We start from the raw sequence: 16,246 nt of genomic DNA on the forward strand, positions 1-16,246 counted from the left end.
CCAAAACATTCCTATTCACTAGTATTCCAATAACGCTATTAGTCATTATTATATATGGATAACGATTAGGTCGCTGTATAGATCAAATTCGTCTTATATGCTTTGATATTAATTTATTTATTCATGTAAGTAAGTTGGAATCGGTTAGTATGTTTTAAGACATTTTGTTTGTAATTTTTATTAGGAAACAATATAAAAATAATTTTTCGGTTCTTCTACGATGGACATTTATATGTGGAACTACATTTGTTTATAGTCGGATCATACAAGTTTCTACAAGTGTATGCCTGAGCAATCCAACGAGACCCTGGTTTGGAACAGACGATGTATCTGAAATATGGTTTAATCATTAAAATCGTATGATATATTTAGAAAATGTTAAAACTGCGCACTTTTTGCAAGTAGGATCATCGGGTCGTGCAATGTTACCCTGTTCGCCGTGGTTTTCGCATATTTCCTCAAGAGTAAGTGTACGCTCAGTGGTTGTAATTGGAACTGGTGTTGAGGTTGTTGCTGGCGGACTCTGAGTGGGGCACTTATACGTTGCGGTGCAAAATTTCAGACCAGGATCAAACCATTGATTCGTAGGGCAGGTGCTAAGGTCTGCTTTCCACACATTGCCATTCTTTTTGCATCTAATAGATCTGAAATTTCGAACTTTATTTTAATGCACAAAATTAGAAGATAGGAATATGCTTACTTTTTACAGGTTACGTCATCAGGGAGTGGAATGGTTTCATCTTTGCCGTGCTTTTCGCATATTTCCTCAAGAGTAAGTGCATGTTCAGTTGTTGTTATTGGTATAACTGTTGTGGTGATAAGCAGTGGAGTTGTTGTGGGTTTATCTGATGTAGTGCTGGGTACTGGAGTCGTTGTAGTTGGCAATGTTATTGGTATGGATGTTGTCTGAGTGAGGCACTTATATGTAGAAGTGCAAAATTTAAAACCCGGATCAAACCATTGATTCGGTGGGCAAGTACTTAAGTCTGCCTTCCACACATTGCCCGATTTTTTGCATCTAATTGATCTGAAATTTCGAAATTTATTTTAATATTCTGGATAAGAAGATAAGACTATGCTTACTTTTTACAGGTTAAGTCATCAGGGAGTGGAATGGTTTCATCTTTGCCGTGCTTTTCGCATATTTCCTCAAGAGTAAGTACATGCTCAGTTGTTGTTATTGGTATAAATGTTGTGGTGATAAGTAGTGGAGTTGTTGTAGGTATATTTGTTGTAGTGGTGGGTATTGGAGTTGTTGTAGTTGTTGTAGTTGGTAAGGATGATGTAGTGGTGGGTATTGGAGTTGTTGTAGTTGTTGTAGTTGGTAAGGATGTTGTAGTTGTGGGTATTGGAGTTGTTGTGGTTGGTAAGGAAGTTGTTGTAGGTATATTTGTTGTAGTGGTGGGTATTGGAGTTGTTGTAGTTGGTAAGGATGTAGTTGTAGGTATATTTGTTGTAGTCGTGGGTATTGGAGTTGTTGTAGTTGGTAAGGAAGTTGTTGTAGGTATATTTGTTGTTGTAGTTGGTAAGGACGTTGTTGTAGGTATATTTGTTTTAGTGGTTGGTATTTGAGTTGTTGTAGTTGGTAAGGATGTTGTTGTAGGTATATTTGTTGTAGTGGTGGGCATTGGAGTTGTTGTAGTTGGTAAGGACATTGTTGTAGGTATATTTGTTGTAGTGGTTGGTATTTGAGTTGTTGTAATTGGTGAGATAGTTGTTGTAGGTATATCTGTTGTAGTGGTGGGTATTTGAGTTGTTGTAGTTGGTAAGGATGTTGTTGTAGGTATATTTGTTGTAGTTGTGGGTATTGGAGTTGTTGTAGTTGGTAAGGATGTAGTTGTAGGTATATTTGTTGTAGTGGTTGGTATTTGAGTTGTTGTAATTGGTAAGGTTGTTGTTGTTGGTATATCTGTTGTAGTGGTGGGTATTGAAGTTGTTGTAATTGGTAAGGTAGTTGTTGTAGGTATATCTGTTGTAGTAGTGGGTACTGGTGTTGTTGTAGTTGATAAGGATGTGGTTGAAGATATATCTGTTGTTGTTGAGAGTACTGGAGTTGTTGTAGTTGGAATAGGCGGTCCACCTACCGTTGTCGTTGTGGCTATGGGTGTTGTCCACTGACTTGGTATGCAACTTGGCTGGGGATTTAAATAATATTTTATAACCCAACAATATATTCGTGCATAACATATTCAATATAAAGAAGAATTGTCATCCAAGAGTGATGTTAAACTTTCATGTTTTACTGTACCGCAGTTTGAGCCGCTGGTGTGCAAAATCCACTTTCTCTATTCAAATCGCAGACAGTGTCCGCAGGACAATAGGAGAGTGACTCATAATGTGGCATATCGTCGCCAAAACAGAACGCAATGGTCGTTTCGTTAAGGCATGCATACAGCTTGTCCCTGGATGCGCAAATGCCGCATTTAGATGAGCCATCTTCCACTGGATTAGTGCGACCACAACTGGGAACTGCCGAATCCCTTGGATAGCATACAAACTCATCGCTTGTGCATATATAATCTGGTGGGCATGTGACGAATTTCATAGTTGGTTGATCTGGCAATTGCACAGTTATCACTTAATATTATTATTTCTTTCTATAATACAATATAATTTACCAATAAGACAGAGCGAATAGACCGTCTCGCTGTGACAAGCAACAGGATTATCTGCATTGCATTTGTCGCACTCGCCACGCACACCGCCAAACGCGATTGCCTATTAAAAACACCAAATGTATAGAGATATAGATCTTAGAACACCACTGTTTCACTAACCACAAGAAGGAAAGTAACTTCACTTATTCGCCTCATTTACTTAGCTTAAACAGCAAATGCTGACTGAGTCTGCAGCGACAATTTGTTAAGTTTTAAACACGATAAAGTCAATGGCAACCGGAAATGGAGGAACGTACTATACAAGACATGATAAACACTTAGAGGCATATAAAAGAATATTTACATATATTTGCATGACACCAATATCAGTTCGATGTACGAAAAACTCTATCTCATTGGTTTATTATCCGCCCAAAGGCACTATGTTTACCATCGCTGGCATACAAATAAAGACTCTAAAAGCAATAGATGCATAGAACGTACGCACATTCTAATGAATTAGACACATATTCTTGTACAAGAATTATAAATGCTATATAACTAGCTTTTATGGCGCCACATAATATTTGTTATTAAATCTTTTATCGAGTCTTTTAAAGTTTACAATCGTTGTACCTGAAGATTAGATATCTATATAGACCAATGTACAAATAAGTATGTAAGCGCCGTTGCTGTTCGGCTACAATTGTATCCAAAATTATGTATTGAAAACGAATAGATTTAGTGCTGCTTGAATTCGAAATAAGCTTTTCGTACAAATCTGAACAATTGGAATATTTTAAGGAAGGTTTTGGGTTCTTACATTGTAATATCTCATAGAAATTTAGATATATCACCGATCAGAAGTCTATATTTACAATAAATTGTGTCCAATAGATTAATCAATAAAATTTGCCCATAAATATTCATTTTCATTTGCGTGCTATTTCGTTTGTGGAAATAGAATGACTAATCCATTAAATATTTGATGAGAGACTGATTGATTTATGTGTGGCTAGTTTTCCTTAGACTGTAAAAAAAAAATAATTTTTTAACCTAATTTGGTTCAGCTATTTTAGATAGCAGTTTTCTATTAAAATCTATTATCAGTGGCATCATATAGCAAAATATAAAAAATAGCTGTAAAATGTACCCTTGTGATTTTAAAGCAATAATAAATTGGACGTGTGTACAAAAATCCAGTTTGTTTACACTTTTTGTGAGAGTGAAGTGGGGAGAGCTAAGTTGAAGTTTACCGAATATTTTACACTATCGCTTTTACTAAAAAATTGTTATTACCCAAGTAAGGAAGGGCTTAAGTAATTAAGCTTTAATTCGGGTGTAACCGAACATTTTATACTCTCGCAATTTATTTATGTAATTTTAGTAATATAGCAAAGAATTTGTTCCATATATTCGGCATAAAGTTTAATAGAATAACGTAAATAATCATATATATAGTATATGAGGGCTGAGTTAATTCCTGAACCGATTTCACCCATTTTCACCAGCAAGGAACACTATATTAACCGATATATGCGATATATAGTCCACCGGAAGTTTGAAAATCCGTATATGAGTTACCATGGATAACTGAGAGATTTAACGATATTTTCGATAAAAAATAGACAAATGATACTCCTGAAAAGTTATAGTCCGATTTCGGCGATTTCTATACAGATACACTAAAAATACAGTATTTGTGCAAAGTTCTGTTCCGATATCATCTTTGGTGCTTAACTTATATACATATTGTAAAGTGAACGAATCAGATTAACTTCAAAAATGTGGTTTAGTGAAACTAGGCGTGGTTGTGAACCGATTTCGGCTACTAATACTTCTGTACCATCTTTATAATACAATTACAGGTTCTGGTGGCTTTCCTTACTGAATTAAAGTGCTTTTAGTAATTTTCAACATAACCTTTGTATGCGAGGTGGTCGTGGTTACAATCCGATATCTTCTATTTTGAGAAGTAAGTGCCTAAAGAAAATTACTTTAGAGAGTTTGGGTGATATAGCTTTAGTATTTTACGAGATATGTGCAAAAAACTTAGTAGAGTGAGGGGCCACGCCCACTTTTCCAAAAAATTACATCTAAATATGTTCTCCTTTCTAATGCGTATTCAGAACGAACCGGTTAATCGGGTAATTTGTTTGTTGGTACTTCGTTAAAGCACTTAACTATGAACATAATTTTGCCTATTCCAGTGTAATAAATTTTCAAATTTGAAACATAATTGAAATGAACTGTAAACGAAAATAAAACAAATAAATAATTTGATGATACGAAGTGACGGAAAATTATCAAGCATGGCATTAAGCATCAGACTGGAAACAGAGCGGAACAGAGCAATCGTTCTGAATACCCTTAATATAAGATAAAAACAATAATATTGACTATTGGAAATTTAAAAATTCCAGTATTTATTGAACACACCTTGCAATATTATAAAATGCATCAGGGTATTCACGGAATGTTTTGTTTGAGCCGAAAATTACGCATTTTTACTAGTTTTCAACACAACCTGCATAGGGAAGGGATCGCGATTTTAACCCGATCTCACCTATTATCATACAGTAAAGTCGATGTCTCAAGAAAAGTTCTTTTGTATTAATACTTCTTGAGATATACCAATATATGTTTATACCAAACCATGTTAGTTATACCAAAGCATGTTAACTCGAAGCCAATAAAATAAATAATATATTCACCGATGTTATTGACATAAAATGAACCGGAATAAAAATGCTACTATTAGTAATATGCATCTGGATCGATTACATTAATTACTGATGCTACACCTCATTCCACCACTTCATTTCACTAAACTGTCAAACAAAAGAAAATGTCGGCCATAGGCACAGCAGTCCCCATATTTGGTCAAAATTATATAAGAAAAACAAATTCTTTTCGACCTTTTATAGTTGAACCAGGGCCAGAACTCCTCTTAACTCCAATATAACAAGATAGAGGGATTTTCAAAAATGTGTATTGGTAATGATTAATGATTACTGATTCCACAAGTTATCTAGTTTTGTAATCTACTTTATTTAACTTTTGCTTTGTATGTTTAAAAGTGGTCGACGAAGAGTTAATAGAAATTTTTTATGTACATAAGTGATATGTATGCAATTTTAAGTAAACATTTAAATTAATTCAACTGCTGCATATAATGTGTCTAATATTTTGATTTCATTTATTTAGAATACTTATTTCTAGTATAAAATCTATTGATAAATGTATTATAAATATGTGTGAATTTTCGAATTGTTGTTATACTAAAACAAATCAGATAAAACAAATTAGACGCATACACAAAGTAAAAATATGAACTTATATAATATTCTATGTTGTAGTGACACCTCAGTTCCAGTCTACTTTCAAAGTGAACAGTTATAAAGACTACTGCAGTAACCCATTGAAGTGTCGAAGAATTGTCCCTCTGGACACTTCAATAGTTTCGCCAGCCACTCGCCATATTGATTATAGCAATGGATGTAACTGAAAAATTTAGTTCATTAAATGTTGAAACCTCACAGCTTAGTTCTAGCTTACCTGGTGCAATCCGTATCAGATGGATTGGCTACAACGCCCACTACTTCTCGTTCCGCACAGAGATTTGAAATATTTTGATTGCTCAAATCATATTGTGAACTGTCCACTGGAATGCCTGTTGCAAGTGTCAAACTGAATAGCATCTGTCGAGAGAAAAAATTATAATTTCAATTGTAGATTATGCAAGACGTGTATATCAAGTTGAACGCACCACTGTGATAAAAATTAGCCGCTCATTTGAATTCATGGTCACGCTCGTCGTTCGCGAATTTTAGTTATGAACTTAAAGCGAAAAATTTACGCATTTTTATATATTCATAAGAGAAAGCATGTCATGCATATATATATACATATATAAGATATACACACATATTTCAGTTGAAATTTCGCACGAATCTGTATAAAAGATACTAAAGTAATCAAATAATCTTACCCAATCCAGTCACTGTTGCAAACATACATACATATATTTATATGGAAACGAGTACAAAAGTATGTGGCGGTTAATCAAAAGGCAGATGGCTCATATTCTATAAATATGTGTAATTACACTTGTACAAATCTCAATTGTGGCGTTTAGCAATCTGCTTGTCTTATCTGTCACAAATATCGTTATCTCATTTCTGCATAAATAAGCGCCAGAATAACGAAAACATTCTCTAATTTATATCCAAATTGCGTTTTATAACTAACACTTTTCGGTTTTTGGTTTATAACCATAATTTCAGTCACTACGCACTTGGCGCTACAAAGAGTCATTTCTTTTGCCACACACATTAACTGTCTTCAAGTCTTCAACTCCATAAGCGTTAGAAAGTAGCGAATCGAACAAACTATGTCAATCGATTTAACAAACTGATTGACTATGGTTATTTGAACAAAACTTGGTAGCATTGAAGAAAACGTTATTCCATTGTAATGCATTCTAATATTATATTGTGTCGAATTCTACTCTTTTTTGTTGTTATTTAAAAATCTCACTTTAAACAAGTAAGGAAAGGCTAAGTTCGGGTGTAACCGAACATTTTATACTCTCGCAATTTATTGAAGAAATTTTATTAAGATAACGCACAAATTTACCCATATATTCGGCATAAAGTTTAATAGAATAACGAAAATCGTCATATATAGATATGAGGGCTGAGGTAATTCCTAAACCGATTTCATTCATTTTCATCAGCAAGGTAAATTATATCCAAGACTATACCCTCACTTAGGTCGACGAAAATCCTCGTAGCTATACCCTCCGCGCGGGTGTCGACTGGGCAATGGGTGGCGTTGCTTGTACGGTGGTGGTCTCAAGCTGTCCATGGACAAGCTAAGCCACTGCATTGCAAGCAGGCGTCACCTAGCTAAGGCTGGTGTAATCCCTCATCCACCTCGTTATGGTGGTCAGCTCCATATGCAGCCTCATGAGGGGATGGATGAGGGTCTACACTGGCCATTGCTTATGAGGTACCTGGCGATAGGTATAAAGCGCTAGGGGTAGAGTCCCCCGAATTTCCAAAACTCAATATGGAGGACAATAATGAGGAAAAAAAGCGGGCTAGGATATTAGCCCAAACGTCGGTGGGAGACGTGGCTGCTACCACCGGCGGGCACAGTGAGACTACAAGCTGTGTCGCCAGCGGCCGCACCTCCACTGCAACGGGAGCAGGTTGCGGTGGTTGTATTGTTACTGCCAAACCAACTCTACGTCGCACCGGTGCCACAGTCCATGAAGACTCGGACCAGGAAAGCGCCGTAAGTGTAAGCACGGAAAAGGAGGACGAACTTCTCCGCTCTCCGGTGCTTTCGACCGAGGGTACCAACTCTGGCAACAAGAGAGGGCCCAGGAAGAAGCCAAGCAAGGAGGGGTTGAAGGCAAAGGCGCGATATAAGGCGGCGGTCGGGATATGCAGCCGACTCGAAGGCAAGCCTGACCTGAATGAGGATGAAGAGAAAAGGTTGGCTTGGGCCAGAGAGGAGGTAAAGAACGGCCGAGCACATTTCGCCACTCGAAATTGGTGCAATGCCTCAAATCCGGCGTTTGAGAATCGCATTGAGGAGCATATTGCGGAAAAGAGGCAGCGCTCTACGGAAGGTGAAACGAAGGCACCGACGAAAAAGAGAAGATGCAAAGACGCAGCCGAGAATCTAGACGTCAGGCATATGGACGAGAAGCCGACAACGTCCAAGGCAGCGGCGGAGTAGGATCGCCTCAGCCGAGCTCCTTCTCAATTTAGAGAAGGACAGCTACGACGTGGCTTTAGTCCAGGAACCATGGATAGCTTCGGGTAACGTGGTCTCTGGGCTAAAGTCAAAAAACTATATAACATACATCCCGAGCGTAACCAACAGGGTAAGAATGGCAATACTGGTAAGCAAAAAACTGTATTCTCATGTTGATCTCAATCTTTCCACAGATGACTTAACGGTGGTGGGTGTAAAGGGTGTCAAGGATGAGCTCATACTCCTTGCATCCTGCTACATGCCACACGATAGCGAGGCCCCAACGGCGGAGCTCCAAAAACTGGCGGCTACATCCAGTAACAGGAGGCAGGCGCTGGTGGTGGGCGCCGGTGCTAACGCCCATCATTCGTTCTGGGGAAGCCCGGACATAAACCAAAGAGGTGAGTCACTATTCAACTTCATCATTCAAAGTAGTTTAGCGCTAGCCAATCGAGGTGAGGAACCTACTTACATAGGACCCACATCAAAAAACGTTCTAGACATCACTCTTTTTACAAGTAGAGGTGTATTGGTGGAGAATTGGAAGGTGTTAGACGCACCATCATTCTCTGATCATAGATACATCCACTTCTCCATTCAATCGAAAGCTAAAATAAGAGGTGTAGGTAGAAGGGATCCCAGAAGGGCAAACTGGGACCTCTACCGATGGATACTATTATGCAAGAGACTCAGACCTTGCACTTTCAACTCTTATAAAGAATTAGAAGAGGGCGTAAACGTATTTACAAATGCTCTTAACAAGGCATTTCAATCCGCGTGTCCTCAATTACGACTGAAGCACAACACAAAGCCCCCCTGGTGGAACAAAGAACTCGGATCCTGCAGACGCAAGGTACGAGAGATGTTCAACTGGGCCAAAATAACACAGAATGAGGAATGCTGGGGCGAATATAAAGATCTTCTACGAGACTACAAAAAACTGGTGCGTAGGACCAAATGTCAGTCCTGGAAAAGCTTTTGTGGAAGTTTTGAAAAGACCAATGAAGTGGCAAGACTTAGGAGGTTGTTATCAAAGAGCCCCGCTCCACCGGGTCTGATTCGCAAAAATGACGGAGAATGGACACACAACTGTGAGGAGTCATTAGAGGACCTTGTTGTTGTTTCCCAGGTTGTAGAAATACAGTCACTCCTGAGTGTGTAGAGGAATATCCTATGAACTTTCCTGAGCACATTATCATGGATGACAAGATTGAATGGGCAATTCGCTCGTTCAGTCCATTCAAATCCCCAGGAAGGGATGGAATCATCCCAGCCATGCTACAAAATGTTCCACGATTAGTTGTGCCGTGGTTAAGAACGATTTTTATAGGATGCCTAAGGTTCGGTTATGTGCCGCACTCGTGGAGAGAGGCTAGGGTGGTGTTCATTCCAAAGGCAGGTAAGAACAATCCAACCTACTCAAAGGAGTTTAGGCCCATAAGCTTAACCTCTAAAACATTAAGAAACATTAGAGAAAATCATAGATGTGCATATTAGGGACACGGCGCCCCCTGGCAGCCTGTCCAAAGCACAACATGCGTATACTAAAGGCAGATCTGTAGAAACTGCACTCCATTCACTAGTTTTTAACATCGAAAAAGCCCTGGAATATAAGGAATATGCTCTCGGAGCTTTTCTGGACATTTCCGGTGCATTCAATAACGTTTCAATAGAATCCATTTTGAATGGTATCGAGTCTATAGGGGTTGAACCTGTCATACGACGGTGGGTAAAAAGCCTCCTGACTTCTAGAAGGATAACAGCGGAATGGAACGATGCCAGAACGACCAAGGAAGTTGGTAGGGGCACTCCGCAGGGCGGGGTACTCTCTCCGCTCCTTTGGACACTGGTCGTGAATAATCTATTGAAGAACTTGGAAGGTAAAGCCCCCAAGATAGTAGCATATGCAGACGACATAGCCATAGTAATAACAGGAAAGTGTCTGCATACTATTAGCAGCATTATGACCAACACACTCAATACTGTCCAAAATTGGGCAACGCAAGCAGGCCTAGGGTTAAATGCGGAAAAAACCGATCTGCTTGTTTTTACAAGGAAATACAAAATCCCTCAATGGAGGTTCCCCTCGCTAAACGGAACAGAAATATCACCGAAGGACCGCACTAAGTACCTAGGAGTCGTCTTGGACAGTAAGTTGCTGTGGAAGCACAATGTGGAAGAAAGGGTAAGAAAGGCCAGTAATGCTCTTTATGCATGCAGACAGCTGCTCGGCGCTACCTGGGGGCTTTCTCCCTCTCTCATGCACTGGTGCTACACAGCAATAGTGAGACCAATACTGCTCTATGGTGCTATTGTGTGGTGGACAGGCATAAAGAAATCAACCTACCGGAAGCCAACGGAAAGGGTTCAGCGACTCGCAGCGCTCTGCATAACGGTAGCTCTAAGAACCACCCCTACGGCAGCTCTTGAATGGATACTTAACCTGCCGCCGATAGATCTCTTTGCCGAAACCTATGCGGCAAAATCTGCGGGACGACTACTGGCGGCAGGAGAATTTACGTATAGAACTTATGGGCACAGCTCAGTGGGTAGGGGAGTTTTGGCAAGTACCGACTACTTAACCCCCCTCATGAACTGGGAAAGAAGATTCCGAGTGAACCTGGAGAAAGACGGCTGGCGTAAGGGAATGATAACCTCGCGTAGTACATTGAATATCTACACGGATGTTTCGAAAATGGAGGACGGAGTAGGTGCGGGAATATACTTTCAGGAGTTAGGTGTAAGGCAGCCTTTTAAACTTCCGAACCACTGCAGTATCTTTCAGGCGGAGGTGTTTGCTATTGGGATAGCCGCAGAGCTAGCCCTCAACACAGAAGCCGGCTACTCCAAAGACAATATCTACGTAGACAGTCAAGCTGCAATCAAGGCAACAACCTCGGTTTGCATTTCGGCCAAAAGTGTTTTGGATACCAGGGTGGCAGTGGAGAGGGCTGCTAAGAACACGTGTCTTCACTTCTACTGGGTGCCAGGGCATAAAGGCATTGAAGGGAAAGAGATTGTAGACGAAATTGCCAAGAATGGCGTAAAACTGTCTTCCGAAAACGCGACCGACATTGGCAAACCCATGCACTGTCTGTACGATGATCTGGACAGGGGCATGAAAAGGAGAATCCTAACACGGTGGACAAATATACCGGGGTGTAAAACCGCTAAAGCCATGTGTAAAGCCGTAGACCAGAAATACACCAAACTCATTCTGACACTCGATAGAAGGGACTGCAGGAGCTTGGTGGGAATACTCACAGGTCACTGTCTGGTGGCGGCACATGCCCACAAAATGGGACTTACGGATCGGGAAGACTGCAGGAAATGTCAAGAGCAAGGTGCAATAGAAACAATGAAACATCTTCTGTGCTCCTGCCCTGCATTGTCAAGACAACGACTTCGTTACTTGGGGGTCTCTCAATATGAGAGTCTGGAAGAGGTATCAAAAGTGAAGCCACGAAAACTTTTAAAATTCGCGTCAAGCGCAGGCATCCTAAAGGATGACTACTCCTCGTGGACAACGTGACGGCACTCCATCTGGTATCGCAAAGGACCTAAATAGGTCTATGTGAGGCGTATTGGCCTACCAGTATAACCTAACCTAACCTAACCATACCCTCACTTAATTTTGCTAAGATATCTCACATATTAACCAATACATATAAGCGGAACAAAGCCCACCGTATTTTTTAAAACCTATATTTAGGTATATGGGAGCTAGGAGATATTATGATCACAGCTCAAATACAGTATTTGTAGAAAGTTTTATTCCGCTATCGTCATTGGTTCCTAATGTATATATTATAAAGTGAACGAATCAAATGGAATTCAAAATTGAGTTATATGGGAAGTAGGCGTGGATGTGAACCGATTTCGCCCATATTCCATCCTTGTCATCAGGGTGTCAAGAAAGTGTTATGTACCGAATTTCATTGAAATCTGTCGAGTAGTTCCTGAGATATGATTTTTGACCCATAAGTGGGTGATGCCACGCCCATTATTAATTTTGTAAAAAAAATCTGAGTACAGCTTTCTTTTGCTATTATTTCTTTGAAATTTAGTGTTTCTGACGTTATTCGTTAGTGAGTTAACCTACTTTAAGTAATTTTCAACCTAACCTTTGTATGGGAGGGCGTGGTTATAATCCGATTTTAACTATTTTCATGGTATGTAGTGGGGTACATAAGAGAACCGACTGCAGAAAATATGGTTTATATAGCTTCATTGGTTTGCGAGATATATACAAATAACCGATTAAGCGCGGGGACACGCCCACTTTCCCAAAAAAATTACATCCAAATATGCCCCTTCCTAGTGCGATCCTTGATTCCAAATTTTATTATTTTATAACTTTATTTATGGTTTAGTTATGACACTTTATAGGGTTTTGGTTTTCGCCATTTGGTGGGCGTGGCTATTGTCCGATTCTCCCCATCTTCGAAAGCAACCTCCTCAGGGTGCCAAGGAATACGTGTTCCAAGTTTCGTTAAGATATCTCAATTTTTACTCAAGTTATCCGTTGCACGGACAGACGGACGGACGGACAGACAGACATCCGGATTAAAACTGGTCTCGTCATCATTCGGTTCATAACCACGACAACTTCTCATATAACCCAATTTTGAATTCCATCTGATTCGTTCACTTTAATATATATACAATAGGAAACAATGAAGATAACGGAATAAAACTTTACAAAATTAGTGCATATCATCTCTGGCTTCACTTGAGAAAAAATTGTCGAAAACGGAATATAACTTTTCAAGGCCCCTGTTATCGAACATGTTGAACTCCGCGCCTAAGGGTAAATTTTAACCGAAGATATGGATAAATCTCTGATAATTTAATGTAGTTCAGAGGAAATTGTTTATTCTAATAGTGTGTCTCGGTTCCAAAAATTATTAAAATCGGATAATAACATCTCCTAGCACCCATATACCTAATTATAGTCTTTTCAAAAATATGGTGGGCTTTAATCTGCATATATGTATTGATTAATATGTGAGATATCTTAGCGAAATTAAGTGAGTGTCTTAGGATATAGTAGTCTTGGATATAGTGTACCTTGCTGGTGAAAATGAATGAAATCGGTTCAGGAATTTCCTCAGCCCTCATACACTATATAGGACGTTATTCTATTAAACTTTATGCCGTAATTTATGGGTAAATCTGGGTGTTATTTTAATAAAATTTCTTCAATAAATTGCGAGAGTATAAAATGTTCGGTTGCACCCGAGCTTAGCATTTCCTTACATGTTATATGTATATATAACCCTATATCTAACTCGTTTAATTTTATGACTTACAAAGAACCGTTATGTGAACAAAACTATAATACTCTCTTAGCAACATTTGTTGTGAGACCAGTTCACTTCTTTCAAAGGCTGCTTTGACCTCAGGTTTTTAAACTCTATCAATACAGGGCCCACCACAAATTGTATACGCTTAACTCTAATTTAGGTATTACCTACAAGGATTACTAACAGCGAAGCACAAAATCCTTTTCTCACGTAACAAGGAATGTGTGAGGGGTGAACGTTTTTGACCTAGTTCCATTTGTACGCAACAGACATGGCAACTAAATACTTACGTAAGTATGTGTATATGTACAAGTATGTATGCGACTAAGATTGCTAAGTGCACTTGTAAGTTTTCAAAAAACCAATTAAAGCCTTTCAATTGACCCGGACTGTCACCTTCAATCTGAAATAGCTGCTACAGTTTATTAATCCACGAACATATTTAGCGCGAAGGTCTTTAAGCACTTCATTTTTAACGTGTTGAAAACTGTTGGATTCAGAAAAATACAGTGATGGACAGCATATCAGACGGTGGGAAATGCAATTGAAAAGACATGACAGTAGGAGTAACTAGAACTCAAAAAAGAAGGGGAATGTCAAATAAGCCGCATCTCAACACTAAATGCTACTACTATATTCTGGAATGAAACACTACACTTTAATATATAAATACTAATCGATATATCTGTTTTAGTTCCCAAATACTGTACTGAACTTTGAGCGCCTTCAAGTGACAGTAGAGACCGCACTTTGAGTGCGCATAAGTGTTAGTTCATACAAAGAAAGCATGTCGCTTCAAGGACATATGCATATATGAGAACAACATGATTTTTTCGTGTAAATTTTCACGCCAATTTTAGGTCAAGTGCTATGCATTTTGTGTCATCGGAGCGTTGAATAGCAGCGGTTATGCTGATTTTTTTTCTTTTGATGAATAGTTTTGAACCCACCAAAAAATGCATTAAATGAGGGTGCAAATCGGCCTCAACCCGCCGTTGCATTCGTTGTATTTTCTCATTGTTTTGTAAGTTGTTTATTGTACATAAATGAGCCTGCTTATCTCAACGCATTCTCAAAGCAGTAACGACCTTTAAACTCATTTGTGCGCAAAAGTGTCGCAGTGACCTTCATCTGCTGTAAGCCTAAGTGAGTAAGTGTAATTACTTGCAAAGTGTAGCATTTTTCATGTTCAACAGCCACATACGTAGATGGGCAAACAAAAGAATACTTTGCATTTATTTGGCTCTTCATTTGAATATCTAGAGCTTTGATTGTCCATGCTGTGACGTCAGTGTAATATTAACTGTCAAATATTCATTCCTGCACACATATGAAGGAGTATGATCTTGGCCCCAATGCGAGGTATGTAACGGCACGTAAGCACGGAATTTCGTTTGTGCGCAGAAGGTACATTATGAAGATGCATTAATGTGTTATTTATGTTTGTAATGTATAGATATGTTCAGTATATTCTTGTAATTTTCCAGTGTGCGCCAGTGCGTATAATAAACATATTTTTAAGAGAGCTGAGAAAGATATAGAGTTATAAATAAATAAAATAAAATTTGAGATGCCGTTCCACAATTCCCTTATATTAAAATTCTGATGAGTGATCTTAGAAAACCAGAGTGCAAGTCGTAAAGAAAACTGCTCGGTTATCTATTGCGTTTACAGATTTTCAACGTCTAATCTTCCTTGTGTTAGTTGATGGGCGTGCTTTGCTGCACAGAGGCGGGTGCGTATCTTTGCTGATCCAAGATAGGTATCCGAGTCTATATTTGGTTCTGGGAACGTACGCACATCTAGAACACTTGATACATGTTTTCCGTCTATCACAACATGATCGATTTGGTGGAACGATTTTCGAAGACAGCCATGGAGCAGCTTAATGAGCTTTCTTGTGGCGAAATTTGGTACTGGGGCATGGGCGTAAATCAGAGATATGTTGAAAAACTTTGCTTAATCTTAAGAGGACATCAACCAGCTGTGCAGCGGCACCTTCCCAATTAAGTTCAAGGTTCAGATATTCCAGGTCCATGCTCAAATCATGATCGTTTGCAGGGGACGTCATCAAAAGGAAAGTTTCTCATCCGGCTTATGTTTCTTTTTTAATTAGGACAAGTTTTTTATGTGGTGGGTCCCAAACCGTACGCACAGTACAATTAAGTTCGCATATTGGCTACCTAGTGGATTTTTGGTCTAAGACCGGAAGTCGTGATTTCGGCCACTCCCCAGTAAATAGCAGTCAGATTTTGCCTCACTTGCGTGAACTTCTACACATGACCCTATCTCGCTAGGAGGGGTTGCATAGATTTATACAAATGATCTGGATGGCGAAAAGAATTGGATGCCGTGAGTTCGCCAGTTCAAATGATTTTTTTATTGATGTGTTATTTGTATTTCAGAAAGGTACAAATGAAAGGTTTAAATGGGTGTGACTCCTCTCTAATAGTCTGGTATATTTCCTACAAACTACTAACCATACTTGCGGTAAGCAAAATCGGTGAAATCGGACAATAACCACATGCACCCTTCTAACAAAGGTTATTAGATATCGATAAAGAACTGAAATAC

The 16,246-nt window shown here is 39.0% G+C and overlaps 2 protein-coding genes across 3 annotated transcripts; both read right to left on the reverse strand.

Moving 5' to 3' along the window:
* Nucleotides 1–115: 115 nt before the first annotated feature.
* On the reverse strand, nucleotides 116–2,944 carry LOC105214919 (hepatitis A virus cellular receptor 1). 2 transcript variants are annotated; one of them, XM_011188625.3, is made up of 7 exons: nucleotides 2,778–2,940; nucleotides 2,619–2,718; nucleotides 2,249–2,556; nucleotides 1,084–2,135; nucleotides 701–1,027; nucleotides 393–644; nucleotides 118–330 (listed from the first exon to the last, which is right to left on the reverse strand). In XM_011188625.3, the coding sequence occupies exons 1-7, from the start codon at nucleotides 2,811–2,813 to the stop codon at nucleotides 216–218; spliced, it is 2,190 nt and encodes a 729-aa protein (XP_011186927.1). In that variant the 5' UTR covers nucleotides 2,814–2,940; the 3' UTR covers nucleotides 118–215. The 2 variants fall into 2 exon arrangements, with proteins under 2 accessions (XP_028897908.1, XP_011186927.1); XM_029042075.2 differs by lacking the exon at nucleotides 701–1,027 and having other exon boundaries at nucleotides 116–330; nucleotides 2,778–2,944.
* A 2,826-nt stretch (nucleotides 2,945–5,770) lies between these two features.
* Nucleotides 5,771–6,519, reverse strand: LOC105214918 (uncharacterized). The gene is made up of 3 exons (XM_011188624.3): nucleotides 6,367–6,519; nucleotides 6,156–6,298; nucleotides 5,771–6,101 (listed from the first exon to the last, which is right to left on the reverse strand). Exons 1-3 carry the CDS (start codon nucleotides 6,400–6,402, stop codon nucleotides 5,981–5,983), a joined length of 300 nt encoding a protein of 99 aa, XP_011186926.1. The 5' UTR covers nucleotides 6,403–6,519; the 3' UTR covers nucleotides 5,771–5,980.
* Between the last annotated feature and the right edge of the window lie 9,727 nt (nucleotides 6,520–16,246).

This window comes from Zeugodacus cucurbitae, chromosome 4 (genome assembly GCF_028554725.1).
Source record: "Zeugodacus cucurbitae isolate PBARC_wt_2022May chromosome 4, idZeuCucr1.2, whole genome shotgun sequence".
NCBI classification, from domain to species: Eukaryota; Metazoa; Arthropoda; class Insecta; order Diptera; family Tephritidae; genus Zeugodacus; species Zeugodacus cucurbitae.